We start from the raw sequence: 27,335 nt of genomic DNA on the forward strand, positions 1-27,335 counted from the left end.
ATGGGAGACCAGGAGGAAGCACCTGGCTCCTGGCTTCAGATCGACACAACGCCAGCCATGGCGGCCATTTGAGGGGTGAGCCAATGGAAAAGAAAGACCTTTCTCTCTATCTCTCTCTCTCTTTCACCATCTGTGACTCTACCTGTCAAATAAAAAAAAAAAAAATACACATATGGGGCCAGTGCTGTGGTGCAGGAGGTTAACACCCTGGCCTGAAGTGCAGGCATCCCATATGGGCGCCAGTTCGAGTCCTGGTTATTCCACTTCCTATCCAGCTCTCTGCTATGACCTGGGAAAGCAGTAGAAGATGGCCCAAGTCCTTGGGCCCCTGCACCTACAGGGGAGACCTCAAAGAAGCTCCTGGCTCCTGGCTTCAGATCGGCACAGCTCCAATTGTTGCAGCCAACTGGGGGGGTGAACCATCTGATGGAAGACCTCTCTTTATCTCTCTCTCTCTCTCTCTCTCTCTCTCTCCCTCTCTTCTCCCTGTGTAACTCTGACTTTCAAATAAATAAACAAATCTTTAAAAAAAAAAAAAAGATACACACACAAAAACTATTATGGAATGATTTGTAAAAGGCCTACATGTTTAAAGAATGAAATTATTATACATCCATGCAAAAGATTATTAAGAAATCATGAAAAATCATGTTTATGAGAAATGTTTAATGACATGAAACATAACCTGTGGTAAATGCCACATTTCAGGATATAAAGAATATTGTTAAGAGGATTGCTCACTGAAACAACCAAAAGGAAATCTATCCAAATGTTAAAAATATAAGCTCTGTTTGAAAGGATTATTGTGTTTTTTTAAAGTTTTACTTATTTATTTTGAAAGCCAATTACAGAGAGAGAGAGAGAGAGATCTTCCATCCACTAGTTCACTTCCCAGATGGCTGCAATGGCCAGTGCTGGGCGTGGGCCAGGCTGAAGCCAGGAGCCAGGAGCTTCATCCAGGTCTCCCACATGGGTTCAATGGCCCAAACACCTGGGCCATCTTCTGCTGCTTTCCCAAGTGTATTAGCAGGGAGCTGGATTGGAAGTGGAGCAGCTGGGAATTGAACCAGCACCCATATGGCATGCTGGCGTCACAGGCAGCAATTTCATCCACCGTGCTACAGCAGTGAAAGATGACCCAAGTACTTGGGCCCCTGCCTCCCACGTGGGAGATCTAGATTAAGCTCCTAGTTTCTGGCTTCTGATAGGCCCAGCCTATCATGGGCATTTGGGGAGTGAACCAGTGGATGAAAGATATTCTCTCTCTCTCTCTCTCTCCCTCTCTCCCTCTCTCTTTCTCTCCCTCTCTCCCTCTCTCTCTCCCTCTCTTCCTCTGTGTGTGTGTGACTCTGCCTTTCAAGTAAATAAATAAATATTAAAAAAAGAAGAGAAGGTGAATGGAAACATCCACTGATTTACTGAAGAAATGAGAAGGGCCTCCACAGGGATTACCACCAATAACTGCACTCCAGTACGTGTGCTGCCTAGCCCTTCAGAGGGAGCCGGGTTCAGATCACCAGAGGACCAGACAGTTGGGGGAGTGCTTTAGGGCCAGAGCTGCAGGAGAAATGCCTGTATTGACACACATCCTCTTATTCCCAAAGCACAGGGAAATTCCATATGCCACAGAAATGAGGTCTCAAAACTATGTCCATTATGGAAACAAAAAACATTAAATTTACTGCTGAAATTAAACGTGCCCCATCTGGCCAGCATTTGGAGATTTGTTTTCAGTCCACATTGCTACAAACACACTTGATGGTTCCCACGGTAATTGGCTGGAGTGTTAAAGTATAAATAAAACTGAAGCACTAATTCTAGGTGGGACAAAAGGAGAACTTTTGATGCTTCCAAAGGCTTAGACTCAGCATTTCGAGTTAAAGTATTAATGTGTTTGAATAAACAATGCATAAGTAAGTATTATTATACATAGAATATAATGATTCAGTCTTATGAGAAATTTAAGTCTATATATGAGAGTATTTCAGAAAATTTGTGGGCAGATGAAATTAAAACATAAGTTTATTTTGGTGCAAAGAGCTTTTAAAATCCATGCAGGTTTTTTCATAATAGGCTTTTCCCATGATCTTTTTAAAGTTTTTATTTATTTATTTTCACTTTATTTGAAAAGCAGAGAGACAGGTGGAGAGACATCTCCCACCCATTGGTTTACTCTTCAAATGCCTGCAACAGCCAGGGCTTGGCCAGGTCAAAGCAATTGGAACCTCAATCCAGATCTGCCACATGGGTCACAAGAACCCAAGTACTTGAGCCATCACCTGCAGTCTCCTAGGGTGCACATTAGTAGGAAGCTGGTTTGGAAGAGTAGCCAAGACTTAAACCAGGCACTCAGTTAAGGGACATGGGCATCACAAACGGCAACCTGGCTGCTGTGCCAAACACCCATCCTTCCATGAACTTTTTGAAGACCTCTCCATGGTCTTCAATCTCCATGGATTCCAAAAAGTTTTTTGCACCAAAATGAATTTATCTTTTAATTCCATTTTCCCATGGACTTTTTGAAGTGCCCTTGGATGTGATGTAATGACAAGCGTTGTAGAAGATCAGCCGCCTGGGGGTGTAAGGTGAACCAGTGTTGCAGAGATTAACTATGCTGACCATCTCTTTCAGAGCAAGCTAGATAGAAGTAGTACTTGTAATTTCAAATGTCTAGGTGGAGGTAGAAGCTTCTGGCTATTGGGCTGAGTTCAGAGCCAGGACAATCTGACAGGCAGTACCTAAGTAGCAAAGTTGAGACAATGAGATAAAAGAAGGCATGAATAAGAGTATACCCAAAACATCTCACACAGTGGTTAAGACATCTCTTGGGATGCCTGCTTCCCATATTGGAGTGCCTGGGTTCAAGTCCCAGCTCCACTTACTCCAGTTTCCTGGGAAGCAGTAGGTAATAACTCAAGTAGTAGGATCCCTGCCACCCACATGGGAGACCTGTACTGAGTTCCAGGTTCCTGGCTTCAGCCTGGCCCAGCCCCAGTTATTACTGTAGGCATTTGGGAAGTGAACCAGTGGATAGAAAGTTTCTCTCTCTCTCTCTCTCTCTCTCTCTCTCTCTCTAAGGGGGAAGGGGGCTGGAATCTGCCTTTCAAATTTGAAAAAAAAATTTCAAAAGAAAAGATGCTACAATGATCCAGTTTATCTTAAAGTTTAAAAAGGTATATCCAAAAATCCAGGCCAAGGAGCAATCCAGTGGTTAAGGAGTAAACTAAATGAAGGCTGCAAATCATGACAGGGACTGGAGGCAGGAGCTTTGGGAGGGTGGATTCAAGTGGGACATAGCTGGTGATGTGTGTAGGATATTCCTAGCTCAGCTCAGTTAGGAGTTTGGGTTTTTTAATTTTTGAGACTTGTTTTCATTTATTTGAAAGGGAAGGAGAGAGAGAGAGAGATTTTCTATCCACTGGTTCATTCTCCAAATGCCCTCAACAGCTAGGACTGTGCTAGGTTGAAGTGAGGAGCTTAGAACTCAATCCAGTCTTCTACGTGGCTGGCAGGGGTACAACTGCTTGAACCACCATCCATGGCTTCCCAGGCTGCACATTCGCAGGAAGCTGTAATTAGAAGCAGAGGCAGGACTCACACTCAGTCACTCCAGTATGGGATGCAAGCTTCCCAAGAGGCCTCTTAATTGCTGGTCCAAATGTTTGCCACAGTTTGGGTTTTTGAAAAAAAGGGAAAATAGTTCCATATAGGAAAAATGGCATGGCCAGTAACATGGAGGAGACTGCAGAGCAAACTCCTAGTGAAATCATGGTAGCTATGACGTAAGTGCATTCATTCAGCCAAAAATATTCTTTGCAAATGCCTGCTCTATGCCAAGTATTGTGCGGCCCCTGGGCATATCCATCATGATCCCTGCCCTGATAGAGAGAGGCAATATGGTAGCAACGAAAACACAATCCACACTGTGAGCATCTGTGGGATAGGCAGGGAAGGCCCCTCTGAGCAGAAATCAGCTGATGAGTTTTCCTGGCCAAGAGGACAGTTTGCACAAAGGCCTTCAGGTCAGAAAAGGAAGAACACGGAAAAGCCTTAGTATATGAGGGCATTCTCCTCCAATTTCAAACGTACATCTAATAGGAAAAAAAGTAAGCCCTTGTTATTTACTTATACGACATGCATGTGTTACCTTTACACAATTGCTTTGTCATTATAAAACATACTCAAATGAAATGAAAAATAAAGAAAAGTGGAGGTTCTGGGGCCAGCGCTGTGTCACAGTGGGTTAATCCTCCGCCTGTGGTGCCGGCATCCCATATGGACACCAGTTCTAGTCCTGGCTGCCCCCTCTGCCCATCCAGCTCTCTGCTATGGCCTGGGAAAGCAGTAGAATATGGCCCAAGTTCTTGGGACTCTGCACCCATGTGGGAGACCAGGAGAAGTGGCAAGTAATCCCACTCCTGAGGGCTCTGCCCCCCAGGCCTAATCCCTTCCCAAGAACCCCACTTTCCAACACCTTTCTTTGGGGGTTAAGCTGTCAACATATGAATCTGGGGGATGGCTGTGGGGAGAATGAGCCTCCAGTCCCTTGCACCCAGCTTGTTTTCTTCTTTTTTTCATTATTTCATCTTTGTTGTGTAGGGTTTTTGCTTTGTTTTGTTTTCCTCTTTTCTTTATAGTCCTTCCAAAGTCAGAGTCTTGAGTTGCCCCATTAGGAGCTTCTGACCTACCATCTGATTAACTTTCTCTTCATGTTCAAGGACAACCTCTTCATATTCAAGCGTCCAGCCATCCCTGGTTGACTGCACTTGCCTTGTAGCTTCTGGGTCCTCAAACATCGTCATAGCTCATCCTGTTTCTGCTGAAGCTGTACCAGTTGTGCAACTGTTCTTGGTGCAGTTACTCTGTCCTCTCAAAGCAGGCAGAATATTATCTGAATAAAGGTTCTAGCAGACACCCATAGCAACGCTGGTTCCACTATGAAGACCCAGCTTCCCTTGCAATCCCTCTTTTTCATTATGCATCTCCTTCCTGAGAGAAACCCAAGGAGCCCAGAGACCAGATGCCAATGCACAAATTGCCCTATCTGAGTAGTGAAGTTTTACTCCACCAATTTCCCAAAGAAAAAGGTGTCTGTGCCCCTTGAAAGGCTGCTCAGTCTGCTGTGTAGAGATAACATCAGAAAAGGGCTGGTGCAGCATGGATGTGATTGAGCATGGCTCCACAGGCTCATGGACTACCAGCCCAGTCCTCAGCATGGTGGTGTTGAGAGCTGGCAGAACTGTGATGAGGTGGGGCCTAGTGCAAGGTAGCTAGAGGAGCATTGGGAACATTGCCCTTAACGGGATCAACACTGGTCTCAAAGAGGAAATCTGTTCTTGCAAGCGTGAGTTGTTATTTTTTAAAAAGGAGCCGGCATTTGGCATACTGCTATGCCACGTGCCTCATAGGACATTCGCATCCCATGTTTAAGTGTCTGGGTTCGAATCCACTCCTGATTCTAGCTTCCTTCTAATGCAGATCTGGGATGTAGCAGGTAACAGTTCAATTAAGTGATCTCTGCAAACAACATGGGAGACTCAGATGAAGCTCATGGCTCCTGGCTTCAGCTTTGCTCAGCCCTGGCTGCTGTGGGCATTTGGGGAGTGAATCAGCACACGAGATACACTCTCTTTCTCTATTTCTCTCTTTCTCTCCCTCTTCACTTGCCCCCCTTTTTTTCAAATAAATAAATAAAAATGAAAGAAAGGAAGTCTGGCCCTGAACCTCTGCAGCTTCCTGCCATATGAGAGCTTCTGTGTGCACTCCTGCCACTGTGATGCCATCACAGTGAGGCCTGTGCTCCAGCCAAGCTGATGTCAGCGCTGTACTTTAGAACATCCATAGCTGTGAGCTAAATAAACCCCTTTATAAAGACAAAGTGCCCAACTTCAAGTATTTAGTTACAGCAACAGAAGATCAAGTAGTCCAGGAGCACTGTGGAGTTAGAGGGACCACAAAGGAGGCTTTGGTAATGCAGGGGAGAGAGAAGAGTAGCTGGAACTTGGATGACCCTGGTAGGGACAGAAATAAATGGCACAGCCCATGTTGATTTTGGAGGTCAAAGAAGTAGAACAAGCTCAAGGAAGAGGTGCAGGGGTGAGGATGGTGAGGAATCCAGGCTGATGGCCAGTTTTGGGCATGGGGGTATCATTTATTAAAGTGGGTAAAACAGGGAGAAGACGAGCTCTAACAATGGGCAATGGGTGAGGGGTGGAGCTGCTTTGAGATGCCTGTGAGATGTCCCCATGGGACTGCCCTGCAGGCTGCTGGATATCCCAGTGCAAAGTGGTTTTGACCAGAGATACGGATGAGGGCATTGGCAGCATAGAGATGATGAAAGCTGTGGGAAGACACAGGCAATCCGGGAAGTGAGCATGAAGAGGAAAAGGGCCCTGTGCAAGACAGAGCCCAGAGAGCAGCCAGGAGACAGTGGATTTCAAGAGCACCCAGGAAGGAGAGAGGAGGCAACAGTGTGGGATGTGGCAGTCCAGTCCAGGTCAGCGGCCTTCCAATTGGGAGACTTGGAACGAGAAGTCTCAATGGAGCTGGAAGGTCCAGACAGGAGTAGGCGGGGCAGCAGGAAAGACTGAAGATGGAAACACAGCATGGACTCTCAAGTGTAAAGGTTGCTGGGATGGGGCAAAGTAGACAGTGAGACAGGTGAGCAAAGGAGAGAAACGCTGACAGCCTACAGGCCCAGAGCAGCTGCAGATCTGAGGGCAGAAAGATGACTCAGCACTTTATTTTAATGTGGTGGTTTTTTTTTTTTTTTCCCAATGAAACAAAAGGTGAGATCATCAGCCGACCTTGGAGAGGAGCAGCATCACGTAGGAGACTGAGGAAAGAGAGGATCTGAAATGAACATCTCAGAGAAAGGAACCCTGAGCTTCCTAGAGACAGTGGGGCTGGGCGGTGAGCAGTGTCCACTGGGGTCTGAGTTAGGGGTTGGAAGTCAAGCAGAGATCTGATTTTCTCCAGCCACGATCGGCAGCTCAGGGACTAAGATGAATTCAGCCAGGCTTGCATCTGTGCCTTTGGGGTCTGTGCTTGAGACGATGGAGGGTGTAAAGGCAGGGCAGAAGGACAGGTGTTAAATGCTGTACAGGAAGCACCGACACACAGGAGAAGCAGCTGGAGAAAGAGCCCGGGGCCAGGCCAGGGTGGGGGGACTGAAAGTTCTTTTCTGAGTGAAGACGATGGTAGAGCTGTGCTGTTTCCCTTCACGAGGCCCCTGTGCCTCTCCTCCCAGCCCCAACACATGCACTACGATCCCCGTCAGAAACAAAGGCACCAGCTCACCCATCACAGCACTGGACAAGATCACAGGAGCCGCACAACAGCCCCAGAGGCCAGATGAGGTTAACCGAGGGTGCCCTTTTCACACCTCACTGTGATGATAAGGCTCGCCATGCTAGGTAACGCTGGGGAGCATTAGCTTAAGCACAAAATGCATTCTGATCTGGTGTCTGTAGCATCAGAAGACTCATTCCTCCACCACAGCCGGGCAGTAGTTCATCTGGGACTAGCGTGATTAACATCAGAGGAAAGCTGTGCAGGTGCAGAACCCTTGAGGGAAATGACACCACCCTTTGAGACTTTCACACGCCTGACTTTCCTGGATGCCTTAGGACCACTGAGCTGGGAATTCCAGATTCTGAACGTTGCCCCTACGTACAATCTTCATCCTCATTTGGATCCATCTCTCTCCCTTAACAGCTGTACATCAGGGCCTCCCCATTTAACAACTCTGTACACACAACTCATCATATTAAGTGGATACACTTGTTCTTCTAGACGCGTTGAACCTGAGTGACAGTTTTTGTCACTATGAAAAAACAGCCTTCTTTTCATTCTTATACACTGATCTGTTGTTACAGCCCTTGCTTGTAATGCTTCTACCCCTTTAGAAAACTGTTACCCTTACCCTTTGCTACTTAATACACACTAGGCACACCATCCACATCACAGTACTTAGGCTGTATGCATGTTTTTGAAACACTTTCACCAGCATTAGAAGTGTTTTCCCAGTTTAGCCGAAATCCTGGTTTATCACTTGTATTGTATCTCCCTTGTGATTCACAAGCCAGACTGTGGACTTTACTACTGTCGCGAGCATTCCTTCCCAGTCAGCCAGATGGTCTGCATCAGTCAAGGACAGTTTTGAAAAAAACACATAACCTTCAGAACACAGTTAACAAAATAACTGTATTCCTGCGGGAACCGAAGAATGTGGGCTCTCTGAAATGTCTCTTCTAATCCAACAGCGGTTTAGGTTCTTTTCTTGAATGATCAGTGCATGAGTAAAACCATTTTCTTTTTCCCTTGCTGCTTTCATGGGTGTTGTATGAAGGCCCACAAACACTGAGCACTATTTTGTACAACATGGACATGTAGTTGAGGGGACAGCATTGTGGCATAGCAAGTTACGCCACTGCTTGTGACTCGCGTCCCCTATGAAAGTGCCAGTATGAGTCCTGGTTCCTTTGCTTCCAATCCAGGTTTCTGCTAATGTGCCTGGGAAAGCAGTGGAGGATGACCTAAGTACTTGGAACTTTGCCACCTACATTGAAGACCATGTTGGAGTTCCTGGCTCTTGGCTTCACTCTGGAACAACCCGGGCTATTGCAGGCATTTAGGGAGTGAAACAGCAGATAGAAGATTTCTCTCTCTCTCTCTCTCTCTCTTTTCCTCCCCTCCCCTCCCCTCCCCTCCCCTCTCCCCTCCTTTTCCCTTCCCTTCCCTTCCTTTTTTCTCCCTCCCCCTCCCCTCCCCTCTCCTCCTCTTCTCTTCTCTTCCTCTCTCTCTCTCTCTCTCTCCTTCTCTTGTTCAAATAAATAAATTAATTAAATCATAAGAAAAGAAAAGGTAGTTGATAGGCGCTCAGGATCTGGTTTGAATCCTGCCTCCACTACTTACTTACCCACTGTTCAATGTCACTCCTCGGCACCTCATCTTCTTTACCTGTAAAGAGCAGAAATAAGTCTCACGTCCCAGGGGTGTTACGAGATTTAAAAGACATAAAACGTAAAATGCTAGGGATGGTGATGGGCATATAGCAAGAGCTCAATAAAGGGTAGCTGGTACTGCTGCTTGTGTGCTTCCTGTGCAAGACCTTGTAAATGAAATGAATGGATGCCTTGGCTGTGTTCCCATCACCTCTTAGGCATATGTCAATAAAGTAGTCATTGTGCTACTGACAGCTGGGCTTCAATGTCTTTGTGTCTTCCATGGGCCGTGGGGCAGCGTCTTCCTAGTTGTGTCTGTATCTCCGTCCCCAGCCCACATCAACCTTGGCTGAGGCAGAGCCACTCGGTAAATATTCTGTGACTGTATGTTCTCAGTTAAGACAAAGGTTTTATCTTTTGAGAATGAGTTTTATTTATTTTGAACCTCCAGACTTGTCTGGGATCAGGCATATTATAAAAGGGAACTGCTCAAGCTGAATTTAGATTTCCAAGTTATAAGCCAGGTCTCCCGTATGGGTGCAGAAGCCCAAGGACTTGGGCCATCTTCTACTGCTTTCCCAGGCCATTGCGGAGAGTTGAATTGGAAGTGGAGCAGCCGGGACTCGAACTGGCACTCACATGGGATGATGGCACGGCAGGTGGTGGTCCTACCTGCTACGCCACAGTGCTGGCCCCCAAGATCCATGGTTTTTATTGGCCCACCCTGTAGCCAAGAGGAGTAAGGAAAGTACTTTTTTTTTTTTTTTTTTTTTTTGGACAGGCAGAGTTAGTGAGAGAGAGAGACAGAGAGAAAGGTCTTCCTTTTTTTTCCGTTGGTTCACCCCCCAATGGCTGATATGGCCAGCGCGCTGCAGCCGGCGTGCTGCGCCGATCTGAAGCCAGGAGCCGGGTGCTTCCTCCTGGTCTCCCACGCGGGTGCAGGGCCCAAGCACTTGGGCCATCCTCCACTGCCTTCCTGGGCCACAGCAGAGAGCTGGACTGGAAGAGGAGCAACCAGGACTAGAACCCAGGGTGCTGGTGCCTCAGGCGAAGGATTAGCCTAGTGAGCTGGGGCGCCGGCCAGGAAAGTAGTTTGTAAGTAAAGTGTTCTGGAACTACATTCTGAAGCCAATGGTAAAGATCTAAACAGTAAAAGCAAAATATTATGCTAAGGATCCCTACACAGACAAGATTTCCTGCTTAGTATATTTGTCCTATTATATCGCATATTGGCTAACACTGAGGAAATTAACAGCCTAAGCAAAGAGAGAAATTTAAGTGCCAGGTGAATGACAAAATTCTAAAACACCAGATCTCTTGGTATAAACATCACAAAAGCCAAGTCATCGACAAACTGGGAAAGGAAGATAATTCTCCATCTAAGTCCTATGTATTCTAATCATAGTAGCTAAAGGTAAGCTCTTTATTAGTGATACATTCCTTAAGAGTAGGTCCAAACACTTCCAATTATTCTACTTCCTCCCAGCATCTAATCTGACACTTTAGTAACAGACAGCGAGACATCCAACACACCCCTGACCCGCACGTTCCCTGACACCCAACACACCCCTGACCCACATGTTCCCTATCCACACCTGGGAGACTGACTCCCAGAGCCACGGAAGGACCTCAGAGGAGACCTTCTCAGGCTTGGCTTTAGAAATGACCAAAGGGCCGGCGCCGTGGCTTAACAGGCTAATCCTCCGCCTTGCGGCGCCGGCACACCGGGTTCTAGCCCTGGTCGGGGCGCCGGATTCTATCCCAGTTGCCCCTCTTCCAGGCCAGCTCTCTGCTATGGCCCGGGAAGGCAGTGGAGGATGGCCCAAGTGCTTGGGCCCTGCACCCGCATGGGAGACCAGGAGAAGCACCTGGCTCCTGCCTTCGGATCAGCACAATGCGCTGGCTGCAGCAGCCATTGGAGGGTGAACCAACGGCAAAAAGGAAGACCTTTCTCTCTGTCTCTCTCTCTCTCACTGTCCACTCTGCCTGTCAAAAAAAAAAGAAATGACCAAAGGCCCCAGTGGTTAAGCCGTGATGCTCTACTGGCTGTGAGAAGGCTGTTTTTATTCTCCCTAACTAAGCTCACAACAGGGATGGAGGTCCTTGTCTTAATGTTGGCAAGGCTGCAACTCCTCTCACCCCTGGAAGAGTGCGCTTCCTCCTCTCAAGTTTCTCAATCGCCTATATATGTATAAATATAGCCTCACTTGCAGCTAACATTCACCATGTCCTCAAAACACAAACGGCCCCGTCATTCACTGCCAAGAAGCAAATTCATTGTTGAGCTTCCACTCATTCTCCTTAGCATGCCTGCCGAGGGATCTCAGCTATCCCTACTCAAGATCTGAATTCCCGGCCGGCGCCGTGGCTCAACAGGCTAATCCTCCACCTTGCGGCGCCGGCACACCGGGTTCTAGTCCCGGTCGGGGCACCGATCCTGTCCCGGTTGCCCCTCTTCCAGGCCAGCTCTCTGCTGTGGCCAGGGAGTGCAGTGGAGGATGGCCCAAGTCCTTGGGCTCTGCACCCCATGGGAGACCAGGATAAGCACCTGGCTCCTGCCATCAGATCAGCGCGGTGCGCCGGCCGCAGCGCACTACCACGGCGGCCATTAGAGGGTGAACCAACGGCAAAAAGGAAGACCTTTCTCTCTGTCTCTCTCTCTCACTGTCCACTCTGCCTGTCAAAAATAAAAAAAAATAAAAAAAAAATAAAATTAAATTAAAAAAAAGATCTGAATTCCCAGTGTCTGGGTTCAGGGCCTCCTTGTGTGATGGATGTACATACAGAGCTCTGCCAAAGCAGCACGAGGCCAAACATGGGATCACTGTGCAGCACGAGGCCAAACATGGGATCACTGTTAGCAGCAGTCAGGAGAGTCTAGCATCCATGCTATTTTTTTAAGGCTCTTGTTATCAATGAGTGACCCCTTCTCCCATTTTTAAACCACTTGCAGCAAATATATTTCCAAATCTGTGTGGCATAGTGCATTCACAAAGCAAGAGGGAATAAAACAGGGTTGTTATATTATAAAACTGTTTCTCACAGTACAGTAACATTGTTTAACACTTCAAACATGTCAGATTTAAACGCCAGCTAGAAGACAAAAGCCGGGGGTGGGGGGAGGCTAGATATTTCTACTTCTGGCTAGAAGATTTGAAGTAGATCCGTTTTTTCAGTCACTAAATTAAGAGAATTCCTGACCTTTAAAAGTTGGCAAGAAACAGCCACCACTGTAACATTGGTACTGATTTGTCTCTATTGACTCGGGGAGTTGTTCATTAACAGATTCTCCTCATTTCTTAGCTGGTTCTAGGGCCATTCTTTTGCCCACAATGAAACTAGCATCAAAGTAAGGGACTTTCTTTAAAAAAAAAAAAAAGCCATCTCTGGTAAATGTCAGTCTATAGAAATTATCTGATGCCTCATTCTAAGGTCTGGTAATTCCTTCTACCAATAGACAGTCCTTCTTATAACTAACCTAAATCCTTCATGCTACACTGCCAGCGTCTTTCTTCATAGTCTGCCCAGAGTTGAGGGCAGCATTGTTATCACACCCACCCCAGCCTCTCAGAGCTCTGTGCCTGCAGGAGGTCCTGGAGAGCTTGTCAGAAATCCCAGGTCCTGGGGCCCCAGCAGGCCTTGTAAATGGAACTTGCTGGGGTGAGCTGTGATTCTGCATCTTTGATAAGTGCCCCTGGTAGTTCTGGGATAGGAGGTCCACAACTGACTCTCACACTACACCATCAGAAAGGCCAAAGCCATTGGAAGCCAGCGGTGTTGGCTCGGATTCGATCCCCCATCACCAACTTGCACTGGGAATCCGAGCCAGTGGGTTCACCTCACTGCAGCTCAGTCTCTTCATCTGCGAGCTGGGAATGAGCTCACCTCCCTCCTAGCATTGTTAGGAAGGCAAAGCGGGATGATGCAATAAACTACAGAGCACCTGGCCCAGCGAAGGGGCCCTAGAAACAGCAACCATAAGATGATTACTTCATAAGCCTCAAGGCTGTGGGTGAATCACCTGCTTAGTCTCCACTTTTCTGGATGTAGACATCATTGTGGCTCTACTCTGAATTTTTTTTCACCTCATTAATACAGCTGAGTACTATGGTCTGTTTCTGATCAGGGCCTGGGTACCTCATTATTCTCCTGTGTGCACATCTATGCCCTAAGTAGGCACACCTCATTGCACCCTGTCACCTCGGCATCTCATTAGACTGCTGCATGGGGCCACCTTGTTAGTTCCCATCCCGTCACCCTTTTTTCTGTTCCTCCTTTCAGTCCTCACATCTTCTTGTGCCCATGTCTTTATGCAGAGTGTGAAATCCTCCTTTGCATGCTTGTCAGTATTGCCTGCTTTCTGCACAGCTCAATAACCCCTCCATCTGTAGACTTTGTGATGCCATCCACGTTTATCTCCTTCCATCCTCATCTTGCTCATGTTATGAGCTCCTCCATTTGTGCACGGGGCTGCATCCTTTCGTTCTGCTTCTTCTCACAACCTGCCCTTCCCACCCTCCAGGTTTAGTGCTCCCATTTATAAATCTCAGTAGAGCCCCCTCAGTGCCTGCATCAGGACACCTAGCCACTGATACATCTCATTGCTCATGCACATTTCTATGAGTGTCTCTATTTGTAGGACTCATTACGACCCCATCAAGCATGTGCACATCACTACTCTCTCTGAAATGTTCCCCTTGCATTACATCCTTCTGTGTTTGCATCCCATTACATCCCGTGCTCCCAGGTTTGACAGCAGACTAACAAAAACAGACAGATAAGTACAGTCCTGGCTTTCAGAAAACTAAATATGTTTCCCAGGCACCAAACATCACCAACGTTTCTTAAACAAGCCATTCATTTCAGAGCAACTTAAATACATATGTCTAGCTAAGAGATAAAAAGAAAGAAAGAAAAAAGCCCAACTATATTTATTGTGCATGTGAAGAAGCTTCTTACCTTGGTTTATTCAAATCGTCATCATTATCACTACTTTTGTCATTTATCTACAGTTTACAAAGTGCTGTGATTATATATGAATTAGTTGTAGCAACAACCTGCTGAATGAGTCACTGAGGGATCAGTCATTTTTCGATTTAAAAAGTGCACTTGAAGCACAGGAAAATTAAGATATTTTTCTAGAAACTGTTAGGGAATGACAGCAGCAGAACTGAAACTCTGATCTTCTGAAGCCAAATGCATACTCTTTCCACCATGCCACTCGGCAGGGGAACAATATCGTTTCTAAGTGTCACCTCTGTCATTTAGTCCATTCCATAATTCTTCCCTGAGATAGAACTTGGTGCCAGCATGCTTCAAGTTGGTTTTGTTTAAGGAAAAAAAAAACATATTTCAGGCACTTTGTATGTCATGCCTGTCCCCAAGTTTGAAGAGCTAGATTAAGAGGAACTTTTACACAGAGCCCTATGGGAAGAATCAGTGCAAATATCAGGAGAAAGAGGTAGCCCTTGGACGGCTGTCATCATGGAGGCCAGTCTCACATCCATAACTCAGGGCACTCTTCAGGGGACTTGAGCAGCACCAACGAGCCCCACACATACAGAACATTTCTTTCTCACAGATTCGAACCCCTGCCAGTCTCTTTCGCCCCAATGAACTGTGTTCTCTGTCTTATTTTTATTAAATTATGAAATAGCTAATAAACAGAGAAGTACAGAAATACGACACCCATTCCCACCACATGATAGGAGAGATGTTTACATTTCTTCCCTATCTGCTTCAAATATCTCCCTTTACTCAAAGAAACATTGCAACTACTCTCCTGAGGCTGATGTCTACAATTTCCAGGAATGTTTCTACACTACTGCTTTAAAATTTCACTTTTGTGTTATCATCTTGCAATTATATCTTGCTATGTGCTTTCTGCATTTAGTGTTATGATATTTCAATGTATCTATTTATACACGTGGAGCTAGCTCATTTATTTTGGCATCTATAAAATTTTCTATTGTGTAAACAGACCACAGTTTAGTTTATCCATTTCTCTACTGAGTAACAGTTAACTTACTTAGCACATCTGCCCCAGTAATGTTTAGCTCTCTGCTCTATCTATTGAATGACTAAATGGAGATGTCAAAAATTCCAACATCATAGGAAGCGATGCTTTCTAAGTCCTTGACAAAGTCAGTTTTGTCCCTCCTGTAACTACTCCAAGTAAGTACATCAACAAAAATGATAGCTCTTAAAATAAAACTAGATCCTGGCCATGAATTTGTAAGTTAAAATAATTATACATAAAAATGGCGATCTCATCTGGCACAACCTGGAATGCTTCTCAACAGCAAAAGGCAATGAAAATGGAGGGGAAAACAATGCTTTCTACAGAGATGTGGTTTATTTTCCCCACAGTTAAGAAGCAATAATTTAAGAAGTCACTAGAAACTGTAGTAAGACCCTGATGAACTCAACCCCTTTTGCTGATGGTCACGATAACGTGGTCTGTTTCAGACATGAGAAAGAATCTTGGACAGTAATTCTTCCAGAAAATTCAGAGAGGCTTCCCATTGTGATGTGGAAAAAGAAATCTTTATGCTTTGCTGGTGGGAATGTAAATCAGATAGCCAATTTGGCAGAACCTCGTGAAGTATAGGGCATGCACAATGTTGAATCTCTAATAGCTCATGCAAACAAGGTTTCTGGAGCACTGTAGATCACTGTTTATTTATAGGAAATTACCTTCGAGGTCTCTTTTGCCTTTGTTGTTAGCCCTGGGACAACACAATGAGAACCAGGGGCCATCCTACTTATATCAGGGTCCATACTGCATAGGCAAGGAGCCCTGAAAATATGAATGTGGGTATTTACACTAGGGAGGGACAGCTATCTCAGCCCTTGCCTCCTGAAAGAAGAGGGCAAGAATCTTTGCTTCTTGGTAAGGGGTCTGGTTTCTTATTTTATGTTTTGGAGTGGAAATCACTCTCCACATGGAAGACAACTCTGCAACTTGAGAACCATGGGTGTTTCCAAAATCCTCCATCCCATCCCCACCTTGAGATGTAAGCACAAACCTCCAGGAAAATAATGTCTCTAGATGTGGTCTTTAACTTTCCAATTACTCACAAATGCTCTTCCAAAGCTTGCTCTTTTAGCTCAGCTTCCCAAGTCTTAGTAAAATTTATTCAGAAAACTGCAACTTTGCAGAGACACAAAAATATTTTCTCTACGGTCCTATGCTAATATTCTACAACTCAGCAATTCCACATTTTAGAAAGATTTATTTATTTGGAATGCAGAACATCAAAGAGAAAGAGGGATGCACACACACACAGAGGGGGAGGGAGGAAGGGAGGGAGGGAGGGAGAGAGAGAGAGAGAGAGAGAGAGAGAGAGAGAGAGAGAGAAAGAGACTGACTCTTCCATTTGCTGGTTAACTCCCCAGCACTGAACCAGGCTGAAGCTAGGAGTCAGGAATTCCATCCTGGTGTCCCACATGGCTATAGAGGCCCAAGTACTGGATCCATCTTCTGATGCCTTCCCAGACACATTAACAGACAGCTGGATCAGAAGAGGAGCAGCCAGGACTCCAACTGGCACTCCAATATGGGATGCAGCAGCTTAAAGTGCTATGTCACTACACTGACCCTAGAAATTCTACTCTTAATGATTATTCCAGAAATATTCATGTTCCCATACACAGGGAACATTTATGAGGACACTGTTGCATGGTTACTGTAAATACAAACCTGGGGTCATTCTTGGTGCCCACCACTAGATGAAATGTGGTAATATTGCTGCATACTCCCCAAGAACATTGCTCTCTTCCAAGACTTCAATCCAATCCAAAAAATGAACAGTCATATGAGGGGACGACAACAACAAGCTTGTGGAAAATTGAATTAAAAGGTAAAAATTTTTTTAAATTTAACTTCATTTTATCAATGTAAGTTTCATCAAGTCCAAGACACTTGTAAGCAATGACACCTGCCATTCAGTCCATCCTTAAAGAATTGAGAATCCTGGGAGTTTAATCATGACAGTGTTTACTTTTTTACACCCTTAAGTGAGTAAAACTAGTGATCTTCAAAGATATTTTTAAGATTTTTAAAAATTTATTTGAAAAGCAGATTGACAGAGAGAGAGAAAGACAGAGAAAGTGATTTCCTTCCATTGGTTCACTCCCCAAAATGGCAGCAATGGCCATGGCTGGGCCAGGACAAACCAGGAGCTAGAACCCCATCCGGGTTTCCCACATGGAGGCAGATAGCTAAGTACTTCAGTCATCTTATACTACTTCCCCAGGGAGCTGGATCATAAATGGAGCAGCTGGAACTCAAACTAGTTCTTGAATATGGGATGCCAGCTTTGCAAGCAGTGGATTAACACACTGCACCACATCACTGGCTCCTGAAGATTCTTTTTTTTTTTTTTTTTTTGACAGGCAGAGTGGACAGTGAGAGAGACAGAGAAAGGTCTTCCTTTGCCGTTGGTTCGCCCTCCAATGGCCATCACGGCCAGCTGCGGCCAGCACACTGCGCTGATCCGAAGCCAGGAGCCAGGTGCTTCTCCTGGTCTCCCATGGGGTGCAGGGCCCAAGCACTTGGGCCATCCTCCACTGCCCTCCCGGGCCACAGCAGAGAGCTGGCCTAGAAGAGGTGCAACCAGGACAGAATCCGGTGCCCCGACCGGGACTAGAACCCGATGTGCCGGCGCTGCAAGGCGGAGGATTAGTCTGTTGAGCTGCGGCGCTGGCCCTGAAGATTCTTTATTTAAAGATTAGGAAACAAAAAGAAGCTCCAAGTAGCCTCATCAGAACTGTAAGTTGGATGTCTAATGATTTCCCACTGAATTTCTCACAAGTTGTCTGTATTTGATAAAGAGTTCCACAGCATTATAGTGGTGGAGAAGGACTCCCTAGAAACACTTGCTTGGGCATTTTCCTGCTAAGACTTTGGCTAACTTTCTCAACACACTCTCATAATAAGTCAATGTTAGGATTCTTCAGCCCTCCAAAAAGGCAACAAGGAATATGCCTTGAACATCTCAAAAAACTGTTGCCATGACCTTTGCCCTTGCCCAGCCCACTTTTGCTTTGTTTGATTGGACCACTTAGACTTCTTGGTAGCCAGTGCCTTGAGTATGCTTGTCTTTAGGATCATGCCTGGCAAAGCCATGTTTCTCTTATAATTCTTGGAAGAAATGCTTCAAGATCTCGCTTATTTAATGTCCATTGAAAGCTCTACTCTCATCTGCAGATGATCTACAGTTTTGGCACCCAGGAAGTAGAAAGTTTGCCCCAGTTTAATTTTGCAGTCAGAATCGTGTACACTGAACCAGAGGAGATATCCATGGTCTTGGCTACTGTTTCCGTTGTTAGTCATCAGTCTTCCTTCTTCCCTTACAAATTCATGTGGATGGTTTGCTGTTTCATGCTTCATCTTCAACCTCATCTTTTCCCTTCTTAAAATGAGTCATCCATTTGTAAACTGCTAATTTCTTTGTGACATTGTCCCCATAAATTTTTTATAAGACATCAATGATTTTGCCATTTTTCAACAAAAACTTCACCATAAATTTGGTGCTTTGTCTTGCTTCAATTTTAGCAGAATTCATGTTGCTCTGACAGCGGCTCTTTTCAAACTGATGTCTTATCCTTTTTAGTGCCTCAAACTAGGTTATGTTCAAACATATTATATAACAAGTTGGTATGAGTTTGTTTTGCTTCAAAAAAAATTGAAATCAATGCATAGCTTTTTCTTACCAGGCATTTGCCATGAATTTTTTGAAGATCTGGATATATGTGAGCTGGGGAGCAGCCTGGGAATGAGAATGATATCAGGGATGAAAGAAAAAAATAAGAAGACAAGAGAAAGACCTTGCCCCAACAAGATAACCTATATACTTGAGTATGGGTTTGTCTGTTTGAGCATGTTTTTGTTACTATCTAATACCCAAAGGAAGAGAAAGGAAGCACCTCCAATGAGTGCTCTCCAAGTGAGCACCTCCTGTGGTCCAGTATCATACAGTAGATGCTCAATGCATGTTTGTTAAATGTAGATGGTGATTATCAATGAAAAAAAAAAAATCACTGCAAGTTCTTGCTTTCCAATTGAAAGAAGAACATGTCAATGCTGGCTTACTTGCTGAAAGTTCTAGCAATTATACTTTAATTCTGACACCATTGTAAATATATTTAAGTTTTCTGGATGTTTTGAACATTGGTAGTCTTTTACCCTTTTTTCTACTTTGATAAAAATATTTTGCTGGCTTTAGTTGGCTGAAATTTAGAAGAAACAGGATTTGTAAAGAAGTTACTTGTCGGCCGGCACCGCGGCTCACTAGGCTAATCCTCCGCCTTGCGGCGCCGGCACACTGGGTTCTAGTCCCGGTCAGGGCACTGATCCTGTCCCGGTTGCCCCTCTTCCAGGCCCGCTCTCTGCTGTGGCCAGGGAGTGCAGTGGAGGATGGCCCAAGTGCTTGGGCCCTGCACCCCATGGGAGACCAGGAGAAGCACCTGGCTCCTGCCATCGGATCAGCGCGGTGCGCTGGCCGCAGTGCACCAACCGCGGCGGCCATTGGAGGGTGAACCAACGGCAAAAAGGAAGACCTTTCTCTCTGTCTCTCTCTCACTGTCCACTCTGCCTGTCAAAAAAAAAAAAGAAGTTACTTGTGGGTTCATCAACATTTATAAAGCTTGTTACATGGCCTCACCCAATTTGCTACCTTTATTTACTACTCAACCAATACTCTTCCATGAGCTTGTCCATAAACTGCCTTACATAAATTCTCATCATCTAAACTGCCAGCATTCTGTATTCAGATTGTTTTTCATTATCCTTAGCTGAGCATAAAAATTTGACTTTCTGGGCCAAATCAAATATTTTATTGTATTTATTAGTCCTTAAATGAAAATGTTATTTAGAATTTCTCTTTGAAATGAATCAAGTGATTTCTCCCAATCACTAAGAGCCAGAGCCATAACCAGAATTGCCATGAATTCCAAGAAAGAATGTCCCAACATACAAGCCTCAAAGAGCAAACAGCTAAGCCTGATTAATAGTCTATTGTGATTTTGAGATGTTTGCCACATTGATGTCAGACATTCATAAGTATCTGGAGTCCCCTTATGAATTTGGAATAGAAAAATGAGAGCCAATGACATGTAGCACATGTGTGCCATCCACATTAAAGAGTGAAACACACTATGAGTTCTTCCACGCTGGCTCCCTTGCTGCTTCTGCTTAGTGTCTGTCTCCCACCTGTTGCCCACCTCCCTCCCCACACACCATAGCCTTTTGCCAAGTTTCAAATTAGGCCCAACCAGTTCAGTATTCACACTCCATCACTTTCTTCCATATTGCACCATTTGGAATAATACCATTTCTGATTTTTAAGAATGGAAATTTCATTCTTGCAACTATACGTGTTGCTATATGTAATGTAACGTACTGCAGGGAAGTGTAAACATATGCACATGGAGATTAACAAATTCCTCAGACCCGAGTTTATGGACGCAGATCAGCCATCCCCACACCTGTTCCCAAGGGTGTAGGATTAATTTTCCAGTTCGTGCACCTCATAATGACTTGGGAGCTTATTTAAAAATGGAGAGACCCAGCCTGACCGCAGACTTGGGTCAGGCTTCCAGAGGTGATACCTGTATCTGACAGTTGTAACAAGTCTGCCAGGCATTCCCAATGCCAAATACCCACTGAGGACTGATGATCTGGAAAACCTGAACACAAGCAGTCAGCCTGCCGTACTGACAGATTCAGACAAACATCATGCCTCAATTACCAGCATTTTACTCTTAAAACTTATGTAACAAAATTAAATAAAATTAATTCCTGTAATACACATCAAATTGTAGGTAAGCTTTTTATTTTTTGGATTTTATTTATTTATTTGAGAGGTAGAACTACAGACAGAGAGAGGGAAAGACAGAGAGAAAGGCTTTCCATCCTCTGGTTCACTCCCCAAATGGTCACAACGGCTAGAGCCAGGCCTATCCAAAGCCAGGAGCCAGAGCTTCTTCAGCGTCTCCCATGTGGGTGCAGGGACCCAAGCACTTGAGCCATCTCCCACTGTTTTCCCAGGCCACAAGCAGAGAGTTGGATTGGAGGAGGAGCAGCTGGGACATAAACCAGTGTCCAAATGGGATGACATGTCCAAATGGGATGCCAGCTTAGCCTACTACACTACAGCCCCAGCCCCAGTAGGTATACTTTTAAAAAATAAGTCTGCTCTGAAAAGGTTTAATGGTCATAGTTGAACAGACATGAAAACTGAAAACCCAAATGTTACTGTTGTTATAAATTAGAGATAGGATCTATGTACCTCAATTAGTAAAAAATTATAACAACTCGTTGACCATCTACAAGCAAAGTGATACACTATTTTCAAATTTAAAATGTATTCATTTGAAAAGCAGAAAGAAAGAGATCGATCTGATGGTTCACCTGGTAAGCTCGGTTGAAGCTAGGCGCCTGAATCTCAATCCAGGCCTCCCTCATGGGTTACAGGCACTCAGGTACTTGAGCCATCACCTGCTGGCTCCCAGGCTCACCTTAGCAGGAGGCTGGCTTGGAAAGTGGGGTTATGGCTTGAACCCAGTCACTCAGACATGGGATGTAGGTGTCCCAAAATATGGCTTAACTGCTGGGTTAAACACCTGCCCCGAAGTGCTAGACTGTTTTTAAAAGTTACAAAAAAATACAGAAGTCATTCTTCACGCAAGGAGCTTTCGTCTAGTCCAGAGTCAGAGCAGAAGAAGCCTAACACAATCACAGCACTCCCAATGAAGGTGTGCTCCAATTTCCCTCTGTGAGCAGCCCAGCAAATCACCCTCTCACATCCCTGGAATGAGGACTCTACCTCCTTCATCTCTTCCTCCACAGCTGAGTGCTGTGAATCGAATTCAATAGTAACAGTTTCCATAAGTTGCAAGACAAGAAAAATAAAATTACTTCTTTTCGAGTCACTTTTGCTAGCTTATTTATTCAACATAGCAGCATTTCTTACACGACACTCTACCGGCATATCAAGATGAATCGTTAATTATAATTCACAGGTAAGTTTATATCCTACCCTGGACTCCATATCAGTAGAAAAACCTATATAGTCATGAAGTCTTATTATTATGTGAAGACATTGGGGAGTTTTAAAATGTCTTGTTTACATTTCTTAAAACATATTGGAAATGTGTGCTTAGAGTTGGTTGTATCAACAACAGGCACACAGAGCACATGAGGCAATCCTGTGTTTTTGTATCTGTGCACAAATAGCTTTAGGACATACTTTGAATGTGCCAGAACCCAAAGTTCTTCCAGATGTATGCTTTCACTGATTTCTGGAAAATTGCTTCACAATACCCTCTTGCAGTCCATAGACCATGTTGTAAGATCCAGAGGCCACTATGCACTTTCACAGAATCCATTGTGTTGACTCATGCTGTCATTTGTCAGCAAAATAATGTTGTAAATATCCTCACATCTTTCCATGCTGCCTGGCTTATTTTTCCCCTAAGAGGCTTAGCAAGAGACTTTTTATATAGTTTCCCAAATTTCTACTCCTTTTTTTTTTCTAAAGTGGGAAAAACACTCATTTAGTCAACTGTTTAAAAAGATCTTGTCTCTGGTGGCTGAATTTTTTGGAATTAAATGATGCTCATCACAAAACTCCTTCTTGGTGTATGCTTGCTATGATTATATATATATTTAAGCCAACAGAAATAATTTGAACTTCTATATTCTTTAAGCCTGAGGCCTGTTTTGAAGCAGACCCAGGAGAAGGTGACTCTCCTAAACAGAATCCTCATGCTCATTGAGAGCTGGCCAGCAGGGTGGCACTTTCCCTTCCTCTTCCCGGCACAATCCTAGTATCAGTTTTCAACGCTGCATATAGGTTTTCATAAACCTGGCAACTTAAAACCACATGTGTGTGTCACCGCCCAGCTTCAGAGAGTCAGCACTCCAGCTGTGACTTAGCTGAGTCCTCTGCTCAGTCTCCCAGAGCTGCAGTCAAGGCACTGCCCGGGCTGTGCTCTCAGCCAGAGGTTCTTATGAGAACCTGGAGTCAGACTCATTCAGGCTGTTGGTGGAAATCATTAATCTGCAGCTTTAGGACTGACTATTTTGACCTCTTACTGGCTACCAGCTGAAGGCTGCATTTAGATCCCAGAGGCCACCCATAGTCTCCTGCAGTCCTGATATGGCAGCTCGTCTACTCAAGGCCAGCAGGACAGTCTCCCTACATATCAGCTGGTGAGATTGGCCTTATACATGTGTGCACATATGTGTTATAACCATGGGATTAATAGTCCATCTCCTTTGACATACTCTTAGTTAGAAGCAAGCCATAGGTGCTCCTACTCCCAAGGGAGGAGATCATACACACACATGAACAACAGGAGGTGAAAATTTGGGGGAGGCTACCCTGAGTTCTATCTGCCACAATTTCATGACCACTAAAATACTAAGGTAGTGATGTGCAGATGAATATAAATTATTGCATCTCTCTCTGGAATCTAATTGCCTTAAAAGAAACTTGTAATTGAACACATCAACTTTCATTTTCTTCTCTTTAAACAAAATAGTGACTATAAAGTAATTTTTGAACAAGACTTGGAGAAAATAAAAAACCCAGAAGATAAGTAGGAAAGAGAAATAATGAGCCCCAGAACATTTAAGAGGTCAAAATTTCAAAAATTGAGGTATCACTGGTTATTCTTGTTTTGTGATTTATTTTGCTTTGATTTTTCACAAATATTTGAAACTGTGTGTCTTCATCTGTCTCTCTACTCAAAGTTGCTGCCAACTTCAATAGTTTGTAGAACTACCATCTATTTTCTTCACTCGGTTCCTTTTGCATAACACCTGAATCCTCTGAAGAGGTAAGCCTGCTTTTGGCTTCAGAACTTGAACACTGGGGTGTAGCCTTCCATCTGTCTTAAACTTTTTAAGTAATTTTTTGCCAAGACAAATGCAGAATATATGCATCAACCAGGGACATCTCTGGTCTCAGAGCAGGAAAAATAAAGGAACCTGTAAGTATTATTTTAAGTACTTTGTTTGCTAGTAGTGTTAGTGGCAAAGGAAAAATTGATTCTTAATTGTGTGGGAGACAGAGATGTGATCTGCATGCCAATGACCATGTACAGACTTCAGAGACCTAACGGTTTTGAAACTGATATTTATGAACATCTGCTTTTTCCCCATAAATTTTAATATGGACTTCATCCTTTGAAACCTACAAAACTCCCAGGTGCTTCTTCTTTATCTTGGGGAATATGCTTTTTTTAAGTCTCTTTTTTTTTCCATGAACACATTTGAAATCACTTTTGTTAAAACAACATTCCTGTGTATACAGTTCCTACTGGAATGCCTGTAATATGTCATTAAATGTTAGCAACACAAAGTGCTGTATTCAGCATTTGGGGTCTCCAAAATGTCCGATTTCAGAACACAAGCCATAATAGCCTTAGTAGAACATACTGAAAAGTACTCATTCCCAGGTCCAGTTTATGCCTTTCCCTGTTCACAAATACTTGATGCTTGCTGTGTCTTGGGCACTTCCCAGAGCTACGGTGACAGCAGCCAACACAGAACAACACAGAATCCCTGCCCTCATTGTGTTTATGTTCCTGTGAGTGTAAATGCTCTCTACATTGAATTCCCTTTAAATTTTCACTATAGTCTTTCATATAGTTCATTGGGAATATGCCCTGCACCTTCAAATCACTGATAGGAATCCACTGGTGATGCCAGGCTAGACTGGGGTAAAACTGTGAACAAAGTAGACTTGTGTCTGCTCTCAAGGAGCTTGTGGTCCAGCACACATCTCACCTCTGTCAAGAAAGGAAGAGCTGGGAGCCAGGAGCATTGGGGTAGGATCTGGGTAGCCAATTGGCTGTTGTCTACTTAAATCTCTCATGAGCAGTGCAAACAGTATCTACACCTTTTAGCTCTTGGAAATAGCAAGAGCTGCTAATGTAGGTAGAGAAGGTAAGAGTGTGTGGGCCAGAAGAAAGGAAGTAACATCACAGCTCAGTAGAGGATAAACATGGAAGTTGCTTGGCTCCATGCAAGGGCAGCAAGGACATGGAATTTCTTTTATGAAGAGCAACCTTTTAACAATGCCATTCTGACCACCCTATAACAAAAGATACAAGTTATTTACATAATAGGAAAGCCTCAGGAGAACAGTGGAGCTATTTGATTTGGTTAGGCTAATCATTTTCCATCCATTTACAGTCTAATGGAACCTCTCTCCTCTGCCTCTGAGACAGGAGCACATTGCCAGGGCACCACAGGTTACATAAAACGTGGGCAGTCTTCTTGGTGTGTCAATCCTACTCAACCATTTGGAAGAGAAGAGTTAACAAATTTATTGATAAGTAATTTAAGACATTGGTTTCCATTAAGACCAATATAGCTATATTGTGGAATAGAAAGCAAAATTTGTATACAATTTTAAGATAAAGCATTAAGACTAAAATCGTGCTGGAGCCGATGGCTAAGGGATTAAACCTGACCTGTTTTCCATCAGCCCCTCAAAAGCCAACTTAATGAAAATAATATTTTTGATATGAATATTTGGTTCTTAATTTTATAAAAATGTAAATAAAGTACAAATCTCCCAGCAAAATGTCCTTCAGCCACACTGAGGCCCAGGATATGTCCTCTTAGATATTCTGGAGCTGTTGCCAAACGCAAGAACATTCTGGGCCACTTTGAGCTGACACCTGCCCCTGACCCCCTGCGTCGGGGGCCTGTGCTCTCTCTGTGTTTAAGAGTGCTCCCCAGGGAGAGTTTGAACTGACTGCTCTTTTCCAAAGTTGGCCAAGAGAAGTTTTTTCAACACTCCCTCTTGGTCCTCAGCACTGAATCTGAGCACTGGCCTTCCTCATGCCACATTCTCCTTTGCCCAGTCTCAAGATGCTGTGGAGCAGGTGGAACAGCTCATGTTCTTTGTGCTGTGTGTTCCTGAAACAGGATCTGGACCAGGTACAGCTCCATCTGGAAGAAGTGAGGTTCTTTGATGTGTTTGCCTTCAGCGAAACAGCAGGAGCATGGCAATGCTTCATGTGCAACAACCCTGAGAAAGCAACCGGTGAGAGACCCCCACTTGCTGCTAGGAACCATTTGTGCCCCATGGGTTTACAGGCATCTATGAGTCTCGCTGCTTGGGTTGACCTTCCTCTTGCCTTAACATTCCAAGGTGCAATAATGCATAGAGTTTCTCCTAATCTCCTCTGCTTTATGCTGAGAAAGGTATATCAACCAAAGAGGTGATATTGGAAGAGAGAAGCATAGAACCGGAAATGAACAAGGAAAACAATCCCTTACCTATATGTGGCTATGAAGAAAACAGGACCAGTCATTTTGCCCTGAAAAACTTTTTGCATTGCATGCAAATGACACCAAGGATTAGTCAATAAACAAGCATTAGGAGATGTTCCTTTGCCTAGAAGAAATGAGACCATACTGAATGAGTGAGAGAGCACACAGACCATATTAGCTCACAGTTATCCTCTGCACTGGCACTTGATGATGGAACTGTGTAAACTGTAGCACATTTAAAGAATAAGGAATGACTTGAGGAATAATCTCATGAGCAGCTCTTTACCCTTACCCTTCTTTTCTGCTGCCCAAGGAATCCGATCTACGGAGCCTTCCAAACAACAATCGCTCTTAGTGAATAGGCGCCAAGCCCTGTGCTGAACCCATCCACTACCTTGTCTGATGTAATCAACCCTTGAAGTAATCTAAAGCAGGACTGATACTATCTCTGTTGTGCTGATGGAGAAACTGAGGCACAGAGAGATTTGGTGACTGCCCAATGGCACACAGGATTGAAACCAAATCTGACTCGAGAACCCATGCTCTTCACCGTCTTTGCCATTCTGCCTCTTCATTACACTGGACCCAGTCCTACCAGTGGAGCTAGGCTGAGACTAAGCCTCTCTCCAAGAATACTGCCTTACTAATTTGCCGCTTGAGAGGACAGAGTTCTCGATGCTGGTGCTGCCCAAGAACTGTGTTCAGGCCTGGGCAGCAGTGTGAAGCCCTGTTGAACACAAAGACTTTGTAGATGAGCCATCCCCCTGGAAAGCCAATCATGCAGCACCTCTACCCAGTCTTTTACTTTGGGGATTTGATGCATCTTAAAGATTACCCATTGTGGCAAGTCTGTCCTCTGTTAGCTGCCAAGATGTGGAGACCGAATGGAAGAAGTGTGTTGATTTAGCCAGATGGATATGTGAGGGCCTCGCAGAGAAGCATCAATTAAAATGTATTACCCCACGGAAAAGGTATGGCTGGAAGAAGCTGGCAGTTAAAGACACCAGCTTTCAGGAGGCACAGATTGCTGGCTGATTATAGATTCCACACTGAGTCACTGCCAGAGAGAACACCCCAACTTTTAAAAAGTTAAC

The 27,335-nt window shown here is 44.5% G+C and overlaps 1 protein-coding gene across 2 annotated transcripts in view; it reads left to right on the forward strand.

The window, feature by feature from the left end:
* The window catches only part of VEPH1 (ventricular zone expressed PH domain containing 1), a 260,419-nt gene that overhangs the window by 217,292 nt on the left and 15,792 nt on the right, over positions 1-27,335 (forward strand). For both annotated transcript variants that reach the window (XM_062178364.1, XM_062178372.1), the window contains one exon: positions 25,894-26,011. In XM_062178364.1, coding sequence (XP_062034348.1) covers positions 25,894-26,011 — 118 coding nt within the window. The remainder of the gene's footprint in view (positions 1-25,893; positions 26,012-27,335) is intronic.

The sequence above is a fragment of the Lepus europaeus genome, chromosome 2, assembly GCF_033115175.1.
Source record: "Lepus europaeus isolate LE1 chromosome 2, mLepTim1.pri, whole genome shotgun sequence".
Lineage (NCBI taxonomy): Eukaryota > Metazoa > Chordata > Mammalia > Lagomorpha > Leporidae > Lepus > Lepus europaeus.